General features: G+C 44.8%; 1 protein-coding gene across 1 annotated transcript in view; it reads left to right on the top strand.

Annotated features, from left to right (window-relative positions):
- Positions 1–16,712, top strand: part of LAS1L (LAS1 like ribosome biogenesis factor) — a 46,504-nt gene that overhangs the window by 13,328 nt on the left and 16,464 nt on the right. The window contains exons 8-11 of the mRNA XM_081897416.1: positions 494–603; positions 13,997–14,082; positions 14,580–14,786; positions 16,141–16,279. Coding sequence (XP_081753542.1) covers positions 494–603; positions 13,997–14,082; positions 14,580–14,786; positions 16,141–16,279 — 542 coding nt within the window. The remainder of the gene's footprint in view (positions 1–493; positions 604–13,996; positions 14,083–14,579; positions 14,787–16,140; positions 16,280–16,712) is intronic.

Raw genomic sequence — 16,712 nt, 5'->3', positions numbered from 1 at the left:
AATTAACTGTTGTGGAACATTTTATATTTTAATTGCCTACACAGGCATGACAGAATATAAAAAGTTTCAGCAGCGGCTGTTTAAAAGTTGTCACAGAAGGCACCTGCTCGATCTCTGTTGGCTGAGTGTTCCCCAGGACTGGGCCAGCGAAACTAAAGGCTCAGTTTCTTGTTGGCAAAGGAGCCTCAACAACTTAGGGAACAACCTAAGATGCTCCTGCAGATGATCTCAATTATCAAGCTGGGGTATAAGCGTTTAGGCAATTCCCAAGGTGTCCTGGACCTACATTATTCAGAGCTTTGCAAATTAATGCAGGGACATTGAACCTGGCTTAGTATTAGATGGACACCCGGTGCAGCTGTTTTAACAGTGGTGTCATGTAATTCTTGGCCAGCAATCTGGCTGCCACATTCTGGAGCTTCTGAACCAGACCCAAAGGCAGCCCCACATACAACAATCCAGCCTGTTAATTGATTCTTCCTCTTTGTGTTAGGTTCTCCAGCAAGAGCAGGACATCAATCAGGCCTGCAAATTGTGGTACAACTCTTCCGCAGAGATACAGTGGATTGTGGCCCAGGTGAAAGAGTTGTTCCTAGAGAACAGGTAAGGAAGGACTTTAACCTAGTTGAGACTGAGGCCCACAGTGGCAGGTGTCTACCGTGCCTGCAAGTACATAGCATTTGATGCATGATATTTCCCAGTTAGATACTATGCCATGATAACAGAGCCCCACCTATGAAGGCAGGGGAAATTAGTTTGCATGTGTAAATACGCAGGAGCAGCCATGCAAAGTTATACCAAAGTGTCTTTTTCTGGCAGCCTTGAGCAGAGTGAGGGGACACAAAAAGCAGACACAGGAAGCTGCCTTATACAGAAGCATATCATTGGTCCTTCTACCTCAATATTTTTTGAACCAACTGGTAGCAGCTCTCCAGGATTTCCAGCAGGTTGCATCCCAGTGCTGCCTGGAGATACCAGGCATTGTACCCATTGTACCCGGGGCAAGGCAAGTAATTTGCGTCCCCTAACCTGCCGCCGCTGCCAGCTTCTTCTTGCTGCTGCCTGGGCTGGTCTGGTGTGGTTCTCTCCCGCGCTCAGCGCTGCGCTGGGCAGCCGCTGCACTGTCCCTCCCCCAGATAGTCCCTCGCTCTCTCTCCGCACCGCACGCCTGGCACCCACCCCCTCCACAGTGGGCGGCAACCCGGCGGCTCGGATCGGATTCGCACAGCCAGCACTGCAGTGAGAGAGAGTGAGTGAGCCAGGTAGGGGCAGAGAGCTGCGAGTGCGAGCGCGCCCCCCCAGATGTTGCGCCCGGCTCCCCCTGCACCCCCCACGCTACGCCACTGATTGTACCTGGGAGATTCTGTATGCAAAGTAGATGCTGTACCACTGAGCTATAGCCTTTCCCAGGAGCAAGTACTGAGCATGAGGCCTAGAGCTGTGGGAGAGCTGTCCAGTAGGAACTGAATGTCAAGAGCAGATGCTTTGACTAGAGACCAGGAATATTAAGGGAGCTGACAAAAGGTCAACGTAAATGGACTTTCTATGCCCTTTCTTCTGCTAAAAAATTGATATTAATTCACTGGAAACATAATACCATGGCTCCCTTCAATCAATGGATAGAAGATATGATAACTCTAGCAACATATGAATGGATTGCTTTTAGACACAGATTGTGTATGGTTAAATACAATGATATTTGGAATCCATTCATAGAGTATAATGTCTTTTTAATAATTTTAAATTTATTGGATTAATTGTACAGTCGTACCTTGGTTGTTGAACGCCTTGATACTTGTCTGTTTTGGCTCCCAAATGCTGCAAACCTGGAATTGAGTGTTCTGGTTTGTGAACGTTCTTTGGAAGCTGACAATCTGACGCAGCTTCCAATTGGCTGCAGGAGCTTCCTGCAGCCAGTCAGAAGCCGCGCCTTGGTTTCTGAATATTTTGGGAGTCGAACGGACTTCTGGAACAGATTCTGTTTGACTTCTGAGGTACCACTCTATTACTTATGTACCCATATAATCCACTGCATACTCTTTTGGACTGTTTTTGTTTGGTTACTTTTCCTCCCCCCCCCCCTTCACAGTACAGTGGTACCTCTGGATGCGAATGGGATCTGTTCTGGAGCCCCATTCACATCCTGAGTAGAATGCAACCCGCGTCTGCGCGGGTCGCAATTCACTGCATCTGCGCATGCATGTGACGTCATTTTGAGCGTCTGCACATGCGCAAGTGGCAAAACCTGGAAGTAACGCGTTCCATTACTTCCGGGTCGCCGCAGAGCGTAACCTGAAAACGCTCAACCTGAAGCATATTTAACTCGAGGTATGACTGTATTCACATTTCCTTTCTTTCATATTCTTTTTTCACAGAAAACTTTTAATAAAATATAAATACAGTGGTACCTCGGGTTACAAACACTTCAGGTTACATACGCTTCAGGTTACAGACTCCACTAACCCAGAAATAGTACCTTTGGTTAAGAACTTTGCTTCAGGATGAGAACAGAAATCATGCTCCAGCGGCACGGCAGCAGCAGGAGGCCCCATTAGCTAAAGTAGTGCTTCAGGTTAAGAACAGTTTCAGGTTAAGAATGGACCTCCAGAACAAATTAGGTACTTAACCCGAGGTACCACTGTAGTTTTAAAGGGGAGCTGTCCAACAGAACTCAGTTAACTGTAGCTGGGGCTTCCCAGAGAGCTTTGCTCTATGCACTGAACAGCTGAGGGCTGACAATTTCATAAAGAGACCTGATGACTTCCCTTCCTGGATTGTTTCAAGGCTATGATTGGAGCATGTGCTGGCCTTGTCTCCTTTTTCCAAGTAAATGGAATGAAATGAGAGACTTGGGGATGTCCAACGTGCACCATTTGGGCTTAGGCACAGTTGTTCTAGCTTTAAATGTTTGTAGGAAATAAGATTTACCATGACTTTTCTATCTTATCACACTCTGAGTCCTTCCGCTTAGTGGCCTTTTGTGGGTGCCAATTGAGTACTTTTTCCATAGTATTTAGGCCCATTAAGGGATTCTGGCCCAGTTTGAACAAAACAATACAGTACTCTTCACTTGACATTCTCTCTCATGTGTGTTTAGGAACTGAATGTGTGCATTACCTCCCTGCACTCTTGGTGCACCTGTCCTATCCCCAGATATCCATGAATAGAATGTTTTGTGGGTAAAATATACATAGGCTCAGGTTGCCGGCTCACTGCCTAGATTTTATCTGGGCTATTGATTGTAGTGTTCAGGTTCATGCACATTTGATTTTACACATGCACTCACTATTCATATATTCCCATTTGTGAACACAAGAGAGGGGGTGAAAGGTGCAGTCTTGCTCCCATGTGTAGGGGGGAAGAGTATTGTCCGGACCACCATGCTGTGAAGGAGAGAAGGTTGTGTTAACCTCCTAAATATCTGCAGAAAATGAACTTGTGCCCTCTTATCTCTGCAGATTGTGGAGTTCTCATAGCAACTGTTCTGTTTGCATTATTCCCTGACAGCGCAGAAGATATGCTTCAGTGTTCTGCTCTCTTATTTACATTTCTGAGACCTTCTTTTAAGCATGTCCTGCTGTTTCTTGATAAAGCGGAATTTGCTTTTGGCACTTAGCATTTCAGCAGGGCCTCCTATTTTCTAGTGATGGGCAGCAGGAAGTGTAGGAGGCGGCTCTGCAACACAGGTCAACCACCCTACCTCTAGCTTGCTTAGGAGTCCTGGATGAGAGAACACACCACAGTGCATGCTTCTAACACATTTCACACACAAAAGTGAAGGGAAATGTGTTTCTGTTGAGGCTGCTTTCTTCACAGGCAAAATCTTGTCCAGCTCAGAGCGAAGTAGTGGGGGAAAAGAGATCAGTAGCCACAAGGCTGCAGTTGTTGTTTAGTCATGTCCGACCAGGTCCTCCCCGGTAAATCACTTAGTCTCAGTCAAGTTCTTAAGTTAACAATGAAGATTGTAGTTTATTGCAAACATAAATAAACTTTAAATGCATTCGAAACGCTGTTACCCTTTACCCTCTTTGTTAGTCGTGTCCAACTCTTCATGACCCCATGGACCAGAGCACACCAGGCACTTCTGTCTTCCACTGCCTCCCGCAGTTTGGTCAAACTCATGTTGGTAGCTTCGAGAACACTGTCCAATCATCTCGTCCTCTGTCGTCCCCTTCTCCTTGTGCCCTCCATCTTTCCCACCATCAGGGTCTTTTCCAGGGAGTCTTCCCTTCTCATGAGGTGGCCAAAGTATTGGAGCCTCAGCTTCAGGGTCTGTCCTTCCAGTGAGCACTCAGGGCTAATTTCCTTAAGAATGGATACGTTTGATCTTCTTGCAGTCCATGGGACTCTCAAGAGTCTCCTCCAGGACCAGAATTCAAAAGCATCAATTCTTCGGTGATCAGCCTTCTTTATGGTCCAGCTCTCATTTCCATACATCACTACTGGGAAAACCATAGCTTTAACTATGAGGACCTTTGTCAGCAAGGTGATGTCTCTGCTTTTTAAGAGGCTGCAGTAGCATTTTAAATTGCTATATCATGTGATTTGTGGTGTTCATCTGGGTCTGTCTCCTGCCCAAAGACAAGGCAATTCACCCACCAGCTCTCTTTCACAGATCAGCTGTCACAGTCCAGGGCACTGCATGCTATGGGCAGAGAGAGTAGGTATTGGTTTCGCATTTGACTAGCAAAAATTACAGCCTGTCGAATTTGGGCCAGTTATTTTAAAGCATGAATTAGTCTGAACAGTAAACAATAACAGAGAGAACTGTGCTGACTACAAAAACTGTCCGAGGAGCGCAGGAAGCTGCCTTATTTCAGTATAATCACTGCTAGTAACCACCGGTAGCTTTTTCTTCCACAAATTTATATAAGAAGAAATTCTTATTTTTCTAGCCCAGTATGGTCAACTCTGGCAGGAAGAGCCTCTTCAAAGTGTTAAGTGGAGGTTTTCCGTCATTTACTACCTGATTGTCTGCAGTTGCTGAGTATTGAATCTGAGCATTTATAGGCCAAAAAAGGTGCTCTCCTTGTCTGTTTCTAGAGGATGCTAGAACATTTATTAGGACAACAGCTCAAACAGAGCCTGTTCTTCCCAATAAGTATATGAACCTAGGAAGCAGCCTTGGATCGAGACTCTTGAGAGTCTGCAGACTCTGAGGGTCTTCGGTAGAAGATCTTTCACATCTACTAACTGCTAATGAGTAGGATTGAGCCTGATACCTTCTACGTACATGGGAAGCAGGTGCTCTGCTGCTGAGCTGTGTCCTCATCCCATGCATCAGACTGCCGTGACTAATTGCATTTGTTTGTTTTATGATTTTTTCTGAGCTTTGACTTCAGTCTGGAGATTCCTGCAGAAAAAGTGTAGTTTATTGTGTTGCCAAGAGTGTCAGTAGTTGGCAATTTCTTACTGCGACCCAATAACAGGTAATCTGTTGAATGTGGCTGGGAGTAGATATTGCAGTTTCCTTTCAAAAACAGCAGTCGCTTTGTCTCCTTCTGTCCCATGGTAATGTCTAGGGAGCTGAAATGTGTGATGGGAGTGGTGTTGCATCGCCCCTTCCATGTGTGAGGATGGGGAAAGACAGTCCTAATGAGACTGTGTTGCATTCTGTTAGTGCAGAGAGATGGGGAGGAGGTGTGGGGCTTTGGTCAATGGCTCCAGAAGATTCCTGGCAGCGACCCAAGCCATAGGTTGCTGCCAGCTCCTCTCCCACCGGAGCAACAGAGGAATACAGATAAAAATGCTGCCAATGGCACATTTCCTTCCTCCCCACTGCCCATGTGTTCTCAGTTGATTGAACCCTGATTCAAGCTGGAGCCCACCCAGAGGGTCACTCCGTTGAGGGCCTTGGAGAACCTTCAAGCAGCCCAATATCCTCTTCTTTGAAAAAATATCTTTAACTGCTGATAAAAATCCTTCCAAGGCTAGCAAATCTAAAACATGGGAGTAATTGTTACTTTGTGTTCAGTATGTCAGGAATCTTGAAATAGGGCGTAAATTATTTTGCTTGAAACCTTGAACGTTTGAGAATGATACTGTGGTTTGATAGATGTCCTCGCAAAAATTTGACCCAAACTTGTGAGTCTGCCAACAATCTCCAGCACCCAGGTGGCCCGAGTGAATGAAGTTTAGAATTTACCCTGGCTGGAGGGTTGATTGTAGGGTTGACCCATTGAAATGCCACAAAAGGGACGTGTTGCCCAGTTTACAAATGCAGGAGTATGACGTGGAAAGACATAAGTTGAAAGTTGGACTGTCCTGCTTCAGAATGTAGGTTACAGGGGAATCCCAGGTTAGACTCAGTTCCATGTAAAAGGAATGAATCTCTGCATGTAAAAATCTAGCACACTCATTTCATGCTAGATTCGTATTTGCATAATTTTTATACAGTGGTGCCTCGCAAGACGAAATTAATTCGTTCCGCAAGTCTTTTCGGGGACCTCTTCTGAAGGCTGGCGGGGGGCAAAAGTCTTTGCTCCCCCCCGCCTGCCTTCAAAAGCCGTCCGGGCGCTTTTAAATCTCCCCGGACAGTCCCGGGGCGATTTAAAAGCCCCCGGTCCTGGACCTCTTCTGAAGGCGGGCGGGGGGCAAAAGTCTTTGCTCCCCCCCGCCTGCCTTCAAAAGCCGTCCGGGATAGCGGGAAGAGCTTCCCTGCTATCCCGGACCGCTTTTAAAATGCTGGCGGTGGGGAGCAAAGCCTTTCGCCCCCGCCGGCCTTCCTGGACCTCTTCTGAAGTCCGGAGGGGGGGGGAAAGGCTTTGCTCCCCACCGCCAGCATTTAAAAGAGGTCCCCGGAGATTTCCCTATGGGCTTTCGTCTTGCGAAGCAAGCCCATAGGGAAAATCGTCTAGCGAAGCGTCGCAAAAACCGAAAAACCCTTTCGTCTTGCGGGTTTTTCGTCTTGCGAGGCATTCGTCTTGCGGGGCACCACTGTATTATATTTTATATAGGGTGGTCATTTGAAAATGGCAGGCACCATCTGCAATCTAAGGTGATGCAGTGCATTCTACCACCTCATTTATGGAGCACGTGTAGACCAGGCCTTTGGTGTATGTATATGGAGCTAATTTCAAAGGCTGCTTTTTCTTATTAGGTTCTCTACAAGCAGGAATGTCCATATGGCTGGGGAACCCAGTCAGATGGACAGCATATAAATAATAAATTATGACGATGATGACCTGTGAAAATGGTTTTCTGTATGAGGGCTCTGAATTTTTTTTCTTTCAGGAAAATGCTGGCAGTGCTGCCTCAATAGTATCTCCCCAGAAAAACAACACCAGAGGTGGTACTGGAATGAAGTATTGAAGGATGTTGCAAAGTTAATGAATAGGATTATTAAGAATAATTGTTGTGCAGTGATAAAGTATCTATATCCATATATATAAACACTGATACACATATACCTCAATACTGGCTATTCTGATATGTACCAAGTGGCCAACAAATTTGGACGTGTATAGAAGTCAAAGAAGACTAGGCTCAGTAATGTCTGTTTTTTCTGCTTTTGAGGGTTATGGTTCTTATGGCATAGTCTTCTTTTCAATTAGTCTCTTATCAATGCTAGTGCAAGTCATATTAGCTTGAAGCGTACTAGATAATAGTTAGTTTGTAGGTGCTGGCTAGGACTGATGGGAATTGTGGGTGGTTGCTGAACAACTCCAAGCACGCCTAGAGGATGCGGACCATTTGGATCCCTTCCAATTGGGATTCAGGCCTCACTGATCGATGGTCACACTGGTCGATGATCTTCGGCGGGCTAGGGACAAAGGTGAGAGCTGCTTCCTAGTTCTGCTGGATCTCTCAGCAGCCTTTGACATCATCGACCATAACATCCTTATGGACCATCTAGAGGGGCTGGGAGCTGGGGGCACTGTTATACAGTGGTTCCGCTCCTTTCTCCTGGGCCGTGTCCAGAAAGTGGTGTTGGGGGATGAGTGTTCAGACCCCTGGGCTCTCACTTGTGGGGTGCCTCAGGGTTCCGTCCTCTCCCTCATGCTTTTTAATAGCTATATGAAGCCGCTTGGAGAGATCATCAGGGGGGGTTGGGCTGGGTGTTCATCAGTATGCAGATGATACCCAGCTCTACTTCTCTTTTAAATCAGAACCAGTGAAGGCGGTGAAGATCCTTTGTGAGTGCCTGGAGGCGGTTGGAGGATGGATGGCAGCTAACAGATTGAGGTTGAATCCTGACAAGACAGAAGTACTGTTTTGGAGGGACAGGGAGCGGGCGGGCGTGGGGGATTCCCTGGTCCTGAATGGGGTAACTGTGCCCCTGAAGGACCAGGTGCGCGGCCTGGGAGTCATTTTGGACTCATAGCTGTCCATGGAGGCACAGGTTAATTCTGTGTCCAGGGCGGCTGTCTACCAGCTCCACCTGGTATGCAGGCTAAGACCCTACCTGCCTGCAGACTGTCTCGCCAGAGTGGTACATGCTCTAGTTATCTCCCACTTGGACTACTGCAATGTGCTCTACGTGGGGCTACCTTTGAAGGTGACGCGGAAACTGCAATTAATCCAGAATGCAGCAGCTAGACTGGTGACTGGGAGTGGCAGCTGGGACCACATAACACCGGTCCTGAGAGATCTGCATTGGCTCCCAGTATGTTTCTGAGCACAATTCAAAGTGTTGGTGCTGACTTTAAAGCCCTAAACGGACTTGGTCCTTCTATACCTGAAGGAGCGTCTCCACCCCCATCGTTCAGCCCGGACACTGAGATCCAGCGCCGAGGGCCTTCTGGCGGTTCCCTCATTGCGAGAAGTGAGGTTACAGGGAACCAGACAGAGGGCCTTCTCGGTAGTGACGCCTGCCCTGTGGAACACCCTCCCTTCAGATGTGAAGGAAATAAGCAACTATCCTATCTTTAAAAGACATCTGAAGGCAGCTCTGTTTAGGGAAGTTTTTAATATTTAATGTTGTACCGTGGTACCTCAGGTTACATATGCTTCAGGTTACATACGCTTCAAGTTACAGACTCCGCTAACCCAGAAATAATGCTTCAAGTTAAGAACTTTGCTTCAGGATGAGAACAGAAATTGTGCTCCAGCGGCATGGCAGCAGCAGGAGGCCCCATTAGCTAAAGTGGTGCTTCAGGTTAAGAACAGTTTCAGGTTAAGTACGGACCTCCGGAACGAATTAAGTACTTAACCCGAGGTACCACTGTATTGTTTTTAACATGCGATTGGGAGCCGCCCAGAGTGGCTGGGGAAACTCAGCCAGATGGACAGGGTATAAATAATAAATTATGATGATGATGATAATTATCTGAAAGGACTAGAGGGCACCAGGTTAGCCAAGGCTGTTGTAGATGTTCTTCTGGGTGAGAAATTTAAACCAGATCTCAAGCTCTTCAGGGATGTGAATATGAGTGGTTTTGTTTTTGCTTCCTCTTCTGCCCCCCCCCCCGGTTTATTTTATTATACTTTTATTAAGTAGAAATTGCCACCTGATTGAAGTGCCATGCAGCTTCAGCTGCATAGCAAGTGGAAAATTTCCAACATCCAGGGTGTGGGGAAGTACTTTGAAGAAGTGGATAGCATTTAGAAAGCAACAACTTATTGGTGCAATCCCCTCGCTTAAAACATCTGCGTCCTCTTGATGAGACATGATGATTGTTCCTCAGGTGACCTTTGTGGAAAGAGGCCCACGTCAGAGTTATCTTTCCCTTCAGGTCATTTAGGTTTTCACCCTTTTTCATGCGTACATTTGGTAAGGAAAGAGGGGAAGTGGGGGGGAGAACTATGTGAGGTTTGACTGTGACGTGTTCCTTGACCTCCATGCCTTAAAGTATTATCTGCACTATGGGGAGCCAATGTCTTTCCCTCAGGATGTTTATTATTTGTTTTTCAAATTTATATGCTGTCCTTCATCTGATGATTGCAGGACAGTTTATAGTGTAAAAGCAAACAATATAATAAACAAAACAACTGCCCTCACCCTCAACTGTCTAAAAGGCCATAGATTGTTTATTTAGTCAAAGGTCTGGAAATATTTCAAGCTGATGTCTTTTACAGAGGCAGCATCATCTTATTGTAATCCTAACTACTTTGCTATTTGTGAGAGTACTAACAAATTGGATCTTTCTTTTACCATTTCCTTCTCAGTATCAGAAATCATGTAATAAGCAATCACCAGTGCACAATGTCTTATGGTAATGAATGCTCAATCTGGGACCCTCCCTCTTCCCAAGTACCAGATTACACATGTAGAAGTTTATGTGTAGGCTTCATTCAGGTGCTCCTTTTAAATGTATGGGGGTCAAGAGTGGGGATCAGTGGGCGCATCTCTAGTCTGCAGCATTCATTTGTACTCAGTGTAAAAAAAAGAAAAGAGCTAGTTGTTATCCAACACCAACTGGTGGTCTATTGTGTTTGTATGTTGTATGCTGCTTTGGTACTTAAATATGAGAAGCAGTATATAAATTTATATAATGAATACAATACTGTAATATCACAAGAACATTTAAGTGGTGCTGGAGAACATCTGGCCGTTGGGCCTGATAACTTGCCCTCAAGCATACTAATCAGTTTTAGGCAAACTCTGACCACCTTGCCCATACTTGTAGAAATTTCCTTTGCAGCTGTGGCTTGGAAGTTTTGATAACCAGATGTCTTATTACACCAGAGAGGGCACTCCTGGGTGCAGCCCTCCAAATGGAAGTGATTCTCCTATAAAATAAAATAAAATTCAGTGTAGTATTGATAGCCAGCCTTTACTATATATTTCCTGTATATTTTGGAATGTTGTTTGTTTGCTGTACATTTGGACACCTCTTAAGACAGCCTTTGCCAACCTGGTTGCTTTCCAGGGACTGAAAGGAGTTGTAGTCTAAAACATCTGGAGAACACCTGGTTAGCAAACGCTTTCTTAAGATATAACCCAATTTTGCATGATCATTCCTGAGATCTATGAGCAGGTTTTCAACTATATTTAGATATGAGTGGATGCTATTTGAATCAAGATGATGGGCAGAGCCTTGCAAAACTCACGCCAGCCCCACTTTCCTAGAATTTCTTAGCAATATCGGGTACAAGGCTACTAGCAGCAGAATTGCTGAGGTCATATTATTCAAGATGTTGATAGTTTAATGTTCAAGGTTCTTAGTCACATTGGTGTTCCATCAGAAACTGGGCTACTGGGAGGTAGCCCGTTATACTTCTTTCCATATACATATGGAGAGAAGGTCACCTATTCTGGACATGGATAGGCATGGAAACCAGGAAGGGGGTTTCTCCATGGGTCACCTGAGCTAGTTCCACTGAGGGTTGAGGTTTGTGACTGAGCAAGAAACTCAAGTTTTGGTTCCCCATTTCATTGGGAAGAATTTCCTGGGTTTCAGAGACATGATAAGAGCTGGGCCCATTACCTTCCACAAGCTTGAAACCACCTGTTTTAAATAGCCTGCAGCTTTTTAGAGGCCAGGAGTTGAGCACTTTCTCTCTGTTGCAGGACTTCTCCAGGCTCTGAACAGGCTTTGTGAAGAGGGGGTGGCTTTTGCTTTCTTAAAATTACCAGGGTAAAGAAAAATATGTTTATAAAGGGTGCGGGAATATGATCAAGTGCACCTCTCCCTCTTTCTCTCCCTCCCTTTTAAAGAAGTAGTCTAAGCCTTCCATTGTTGCCAGATCAGGGCAGAAATGCCTGTTTGTTAAATAAGGGGTTTGTACACCCCAGGGTGTGGTCCATGAACACATGATACATTGACTTCCCTGAAAGTAAGGAGGCGTGGGGCTGGTCATTGGCTGGCATCACCACACACCATCTTGGGCTGCTGTGGATGTCAGCTCTAGCAGTCCCCCTTATTTCATAGATGAAGTTCTGAATAAGCACCAGCTTCTGCCAGTGCATCGCAATGCCCCCTGACAAAGCACTGCACCACAACATTTGTAGAGACTTTAAATGGTGTTGTTACTATTGCCGCAGGGGCCCAGCAATGGAGGGAACCCACCTGAGGGCATTTTGATGAGGCACTACCACATCCCCAGAGCAAACCCTGTGGGGATGGATGGAAAATCCTTGAGCATGAGCTTGAGGTAGGATAAAAATGGAATATATGAGAGACAGTTGCAAAAAGCAGTGTTTGTGTTTGTGTCCATGTGCTTAACCTTCTCCCCTGCCTGCTGTTTCTCTTTTGTAAGTCTTCCACTTCAGAGCTGCTTATCCGCCAGCAGGTTTGAAGGTCAAGTGGAGAAAAGCAGCAGGCAGCAGCAGTGGAGGCAGGGCTGGTACTGTTCAGGGATGCTTCTGATAGAAGAAGTGAGAGCCAGCTTCACTGATGCCTTTTGAGAAGGGCTATGGTTCAAGTGGTAGAGCACATGCTTTACATTCAGAAGGTCCCGGGTTCAATCTCTGGCATACGCAGACAGTGCTGGGAAAATCTGGAGAGCTGCTGCTGGGGACTAAAACCTGGGATCTTTTGCATTCACCTTTCCGACCTGCTTCCAGGTTTCGGTGCCAGAAAGGTAATAGTAAGGGGGTGGGTGGTAGGTGGGAGGGAACAGAGAACATGGAATTAATGCTGTTTTAGAATTTGCTCCAGCATAGCAGTCCCTGAGCAATTGACCAGAGGCCTACTTACCCCTTGTTCATTTTGATCTGTTGTTCATTTCCCAGTTTTTGCAGAAACATGCCTTTTGAATTATAGTACAAGCTGCTATTTTTACAGCCTGGGGGAGAGGCTGTGTCTATTTACAGCAACTGGAACTGATGCACTGACTACAATGACATGTTCCCTTTCCAACTGGAAGTTTCCTTTTAGAAACTAACACTATTATATGACACTTACAGAAATGAGATTTGTCTCCCCATCCTCTTTTATTAGCTGTAGTATATTCCTGTTTTAGAAACAGATTCCTCCCCTCCTTTTTTTTGAAACCCCCACAACTTTATTGAACTTCTATATAGAGACTCAAACTGTATTATTGTGGATTTATCAGTGGGCTGGTTCTTATCCTCTCAGCAATAGTTTGGAGAATTGGAAGTAAGTGTAGGGTGTGTGTTTCCTTTCCTCAATTTTGGTTTCCACAACTGGTAGCTTCACTCCAAACCAGAACAGAAAAGCAAAAATGTTCTTCAGATGTAATACCAAACTATGTAATTGTGGGATGGGTTTTAATAGGTAGAAGAAGATATATTAATTGCAATTTATCCCTCCAGGCCACATGTGTGGGTTGAACAGTTTTAACATTCCACCCTTGGCAGCAAAAAATTCCTATGCTAAAAGCATAGAAATTAGGCTGTAAAGGCTCATTTTGAGCAAGTCCAGCTAATGAAATAAGCTACCTTCTCACTTCTTATCCCACTTAACAAACTATCAGGCAACAACTTATAAAGTATATTTAAAATAAGATTTACTTGCTTTGCACTCATGCATTGGTTCACAGCAATGGCAGCATTAAAAAAATAATCCTGTAGGCAGTATAGCACATGCCTGAAGCTGAAGCAAGCGGAAGGCCCATCTGCCCTCATGGCTGGTCAAAGGATGAGAGAGAGAGGAACAGGAAGAGAGGAAGGGAAATGACATCACTCAGAGCCATTTCTACCACTTGTATTTCTATGGTCTGAGAATCTGCCTATCAGCAATACAGCTCCGTTGACTTAGCCCCTTCTCATGCTATGTGGGAAGAATATGCATTTGTTAGGTTCGGCTGCTAATCTCCCACAGAAATCTCCCACAGGCATAAGGAAAACATTCCATTTCCCTAGCATATGAAGATGAAAAGAAATTCTGGTTTGTGATTGGATCCTAGTTTGTAGGCAGGTGCAAACAGTCATTTGGCCATTGGAATGTAACAATGAACTAAGGTTAATAGCTACACCAAGATCAGAAGGGAAGGAGGAAGTGTGCAATCTACTCAAGCCTTGTTCTTTCTAATGGTTTGGCATTAAATAAGCACAATTGAAGAATGTTGGGTTATACCAATGGTGACTGGTGCTCATACGGAGTGTTAGAGCGGAAGGAAGGAAACTCACTGAGATTTGTAATGACTCTAGGGAGGCTATGATCGAAGTGTTGCTTGATGATGGCTTTCTCATCCCAACCACGGAAGAGCTGAACATCTTGAATATTGAACATCTAGGTTAGTGCTCTAGATTTCTCTTTTCTTTTGGCTGACAGATGTGTGCACATGGTTTCAGCAGTTGACCACTCAAAATAAATAAAACAGATCTGTGCTACATCCTAACAAACTGGAAACCGTATTACCATTTTTAAGTAATATAAATTAATAGCTTCCGGTTGCCATCATAGTCAAAAATTATGTGGAATGTGGGGAGGGGGCAAAGACAGATTGAGAAAGTAGTAAACTGCCCTGCACCTTGCCTTTTCAAATTAATGAAATTGAGTTAATCATGTCTATCAATTTCAGTGACTCTGCTTTGAGTAGAGTTAGCATTGGATACAGCCTTATGATTGTGGTTCTACACCCTCCTGCTGATAACAGTAGTAACAATAATCATGCAGAAATATAACTTTAAAACTTGAGGAAAATTAAGGGAATTTGGTGGTGTTCAATATATTACCTGATTGTTGTTGTTTGAATAACTTTTTTCCTCTCTCCCCATGGTGGTGGTGTAGAAACCACGGATTGGGATTTTAGAATCCCTCAGTCTTTTGGTTGCTTCTGGTACCCCCTCCTGAGGGGCCTGCACTCTAGAGACTTCACACAGACTCTGGCCGAGATGCTGTTCTGTGAGCTGAAGAAATTCTTATCGATTACCGAACTCCGGTCAGACTATCTCATCAGGTGGCTCACAAAAATTTTAGAGACCAGCGCACCATCAAGTGAGTATTGTACCCTTTGCAGGAATAAAAAGCAACAGAAAGTGCTGTTTAATCCTCATCATCAACAGCAACATTTTTTGAGAACCAGGGTAGTGTAGTGGCTACAGAGTTGGGCTAGGACCTGGGAGATCAGAGTTCTAGTCTCCACTCAGCAGTGAAGCTCACTTGGGCCAGTTACTCGCTCTCAGCTTAACCTACCACACAGGATAAAAAGGGGGAGGGGGGAGGAGAACTTAAGTATGCCACCTTGAGCTCCATGGAGTAAAGGTGGGATATAAATGTAATAAAACAAATAATAATAAACATTTAAGGTAACTGTCCCCAGCCTGGTACCCACCAGAAATTTTGATGACTGTTTCTATCAGCCATGAGAGTGGGAGGCCAGAACTTCTGAAGGGTACCAGGTTGAGGAAGGCTGATCTAAAACATGCAAACCAATATGAAAAAAATATTTTTTGCTATTTATTTTGTGTTTATATACCACATACAAAAAAGACAAATAGAATAAGTAGAATACAGGTGACCATGACTTTCTGCGTACGCAGCCTTGAAGGTTGAGGAAACACATTAATGTGTTAATTCACACATTAGTGTGAATTAATGTTCCTTGCCAACTACATTTGCAGTTTTGTGGGATCTAGCGAATGGGAAAACCTAGCAATGTCACATTTACTATAAATCTGGAAAGGAGTTGCTCTCCTTGTAGGGCTCTTTTCTACACCCTCATTTTCTTCCTTTTAATGATACCTTTTGCTTAAGCCTCAAGAATTGGAACACAAGGATAGTCCTGCACTGAACCAAAGATTCATCTAGTCTAACATTCTTATTTTAGCAGGGACTAACTTCCGAAGGAGTCTATGAGCAGAGCATGAAAGCAATGGCTGTCCCTCACAACAACTGGTATTCAAAGTGGCTGTTTCTGATTATGGAAGTTCCACTTGACAAATAGCCTTTGATAGAACTGGCCCCTATGAATTTGTCTAATCACCATTTAAAGCCATCTGTTAGACGGCAATTGAACTGCTGTTGTTCTGATCAGTCTGGCTCCCACCAATGCCTTGTTCTGTTAGTAAAATTTGACAAACCTGCTCCTTGAGGTTTTCTCGAAACTGGCTCTCCATCTACTTGTTTTTCTGTTTTAAAACACATACTGTTAAATCAGCTACTCTTGGCTCCATTTTACAGATAAGACAACTGGGGCTGAGACAAAGTGACACTTTCCCAAAGCCACATTATGGCAGATATGGAATTTTGACCCAGACCTTCCTTTTTCAAATCCAACTCATTTGATTACACACTCTTTCTTTGCCAGCTAAGTGTCTCTTTTCTTCTTCTTTCATGGTTCTGCGTGAAGAGAAAAAGTCAATGCATTCCCACACAAATAGCGAAAGCACCCCGGAGCCATTTCTTCAAAATGTTTCACTGCAGTGGCAAAAACTCCTTGATTGTTGCCTAGAAGCTACATGCTGGGCGAGTCTTCATCTCATGCACATGTAAGTATGTAAGCCATTCACTGGAATATGCACGGTGGTGGAGACCTGGGCTTCAGGGTGTTAGTGCAGAAGAGTCAGTTCAGGAAACCAACATGATTTGCAGCCAATACTTCAGCCTCTGAACTGGCTCCTCATTGCCCTGTGGACACAGGTAAGAGATGGGACTTTTTACTTGAAGTATTCTAAATACCTTAGCACTTAAAAACCCTAGGCCAGAGATGGGGATCCTCAGGCCTGGGTATCAAATGAAGCCTTCCAAGCCTCCCTTTCTCTGTCCCTTGCACTTTCTCAAGTTGATCTTGCTTAGTGCTGTGCTTGGGTTCACATGAGAGTGTGGTGCACTTGCAAGGAGTGTGGTGGTTTGGTGTGCTCCACACTGAGATAGGGAAATAAAACTCGCAGGTATGGAATTTATTGGCACCTATTATGCCCA

Source organism: Podarcis melisellensis (genome assembly GCF_964234715.1).
Source record: "Podarcis melisellensis genome assembly, chromosome: Z".
NCBI lineage: Eukaryota > Metazoa > Chordata > Lepidosauria > Squamata > Lacertidae > Podarcis > Podarcis melisellensis.
This window is presented reverse-complemented; position numbering and strand designations above follow the sequence as displayed.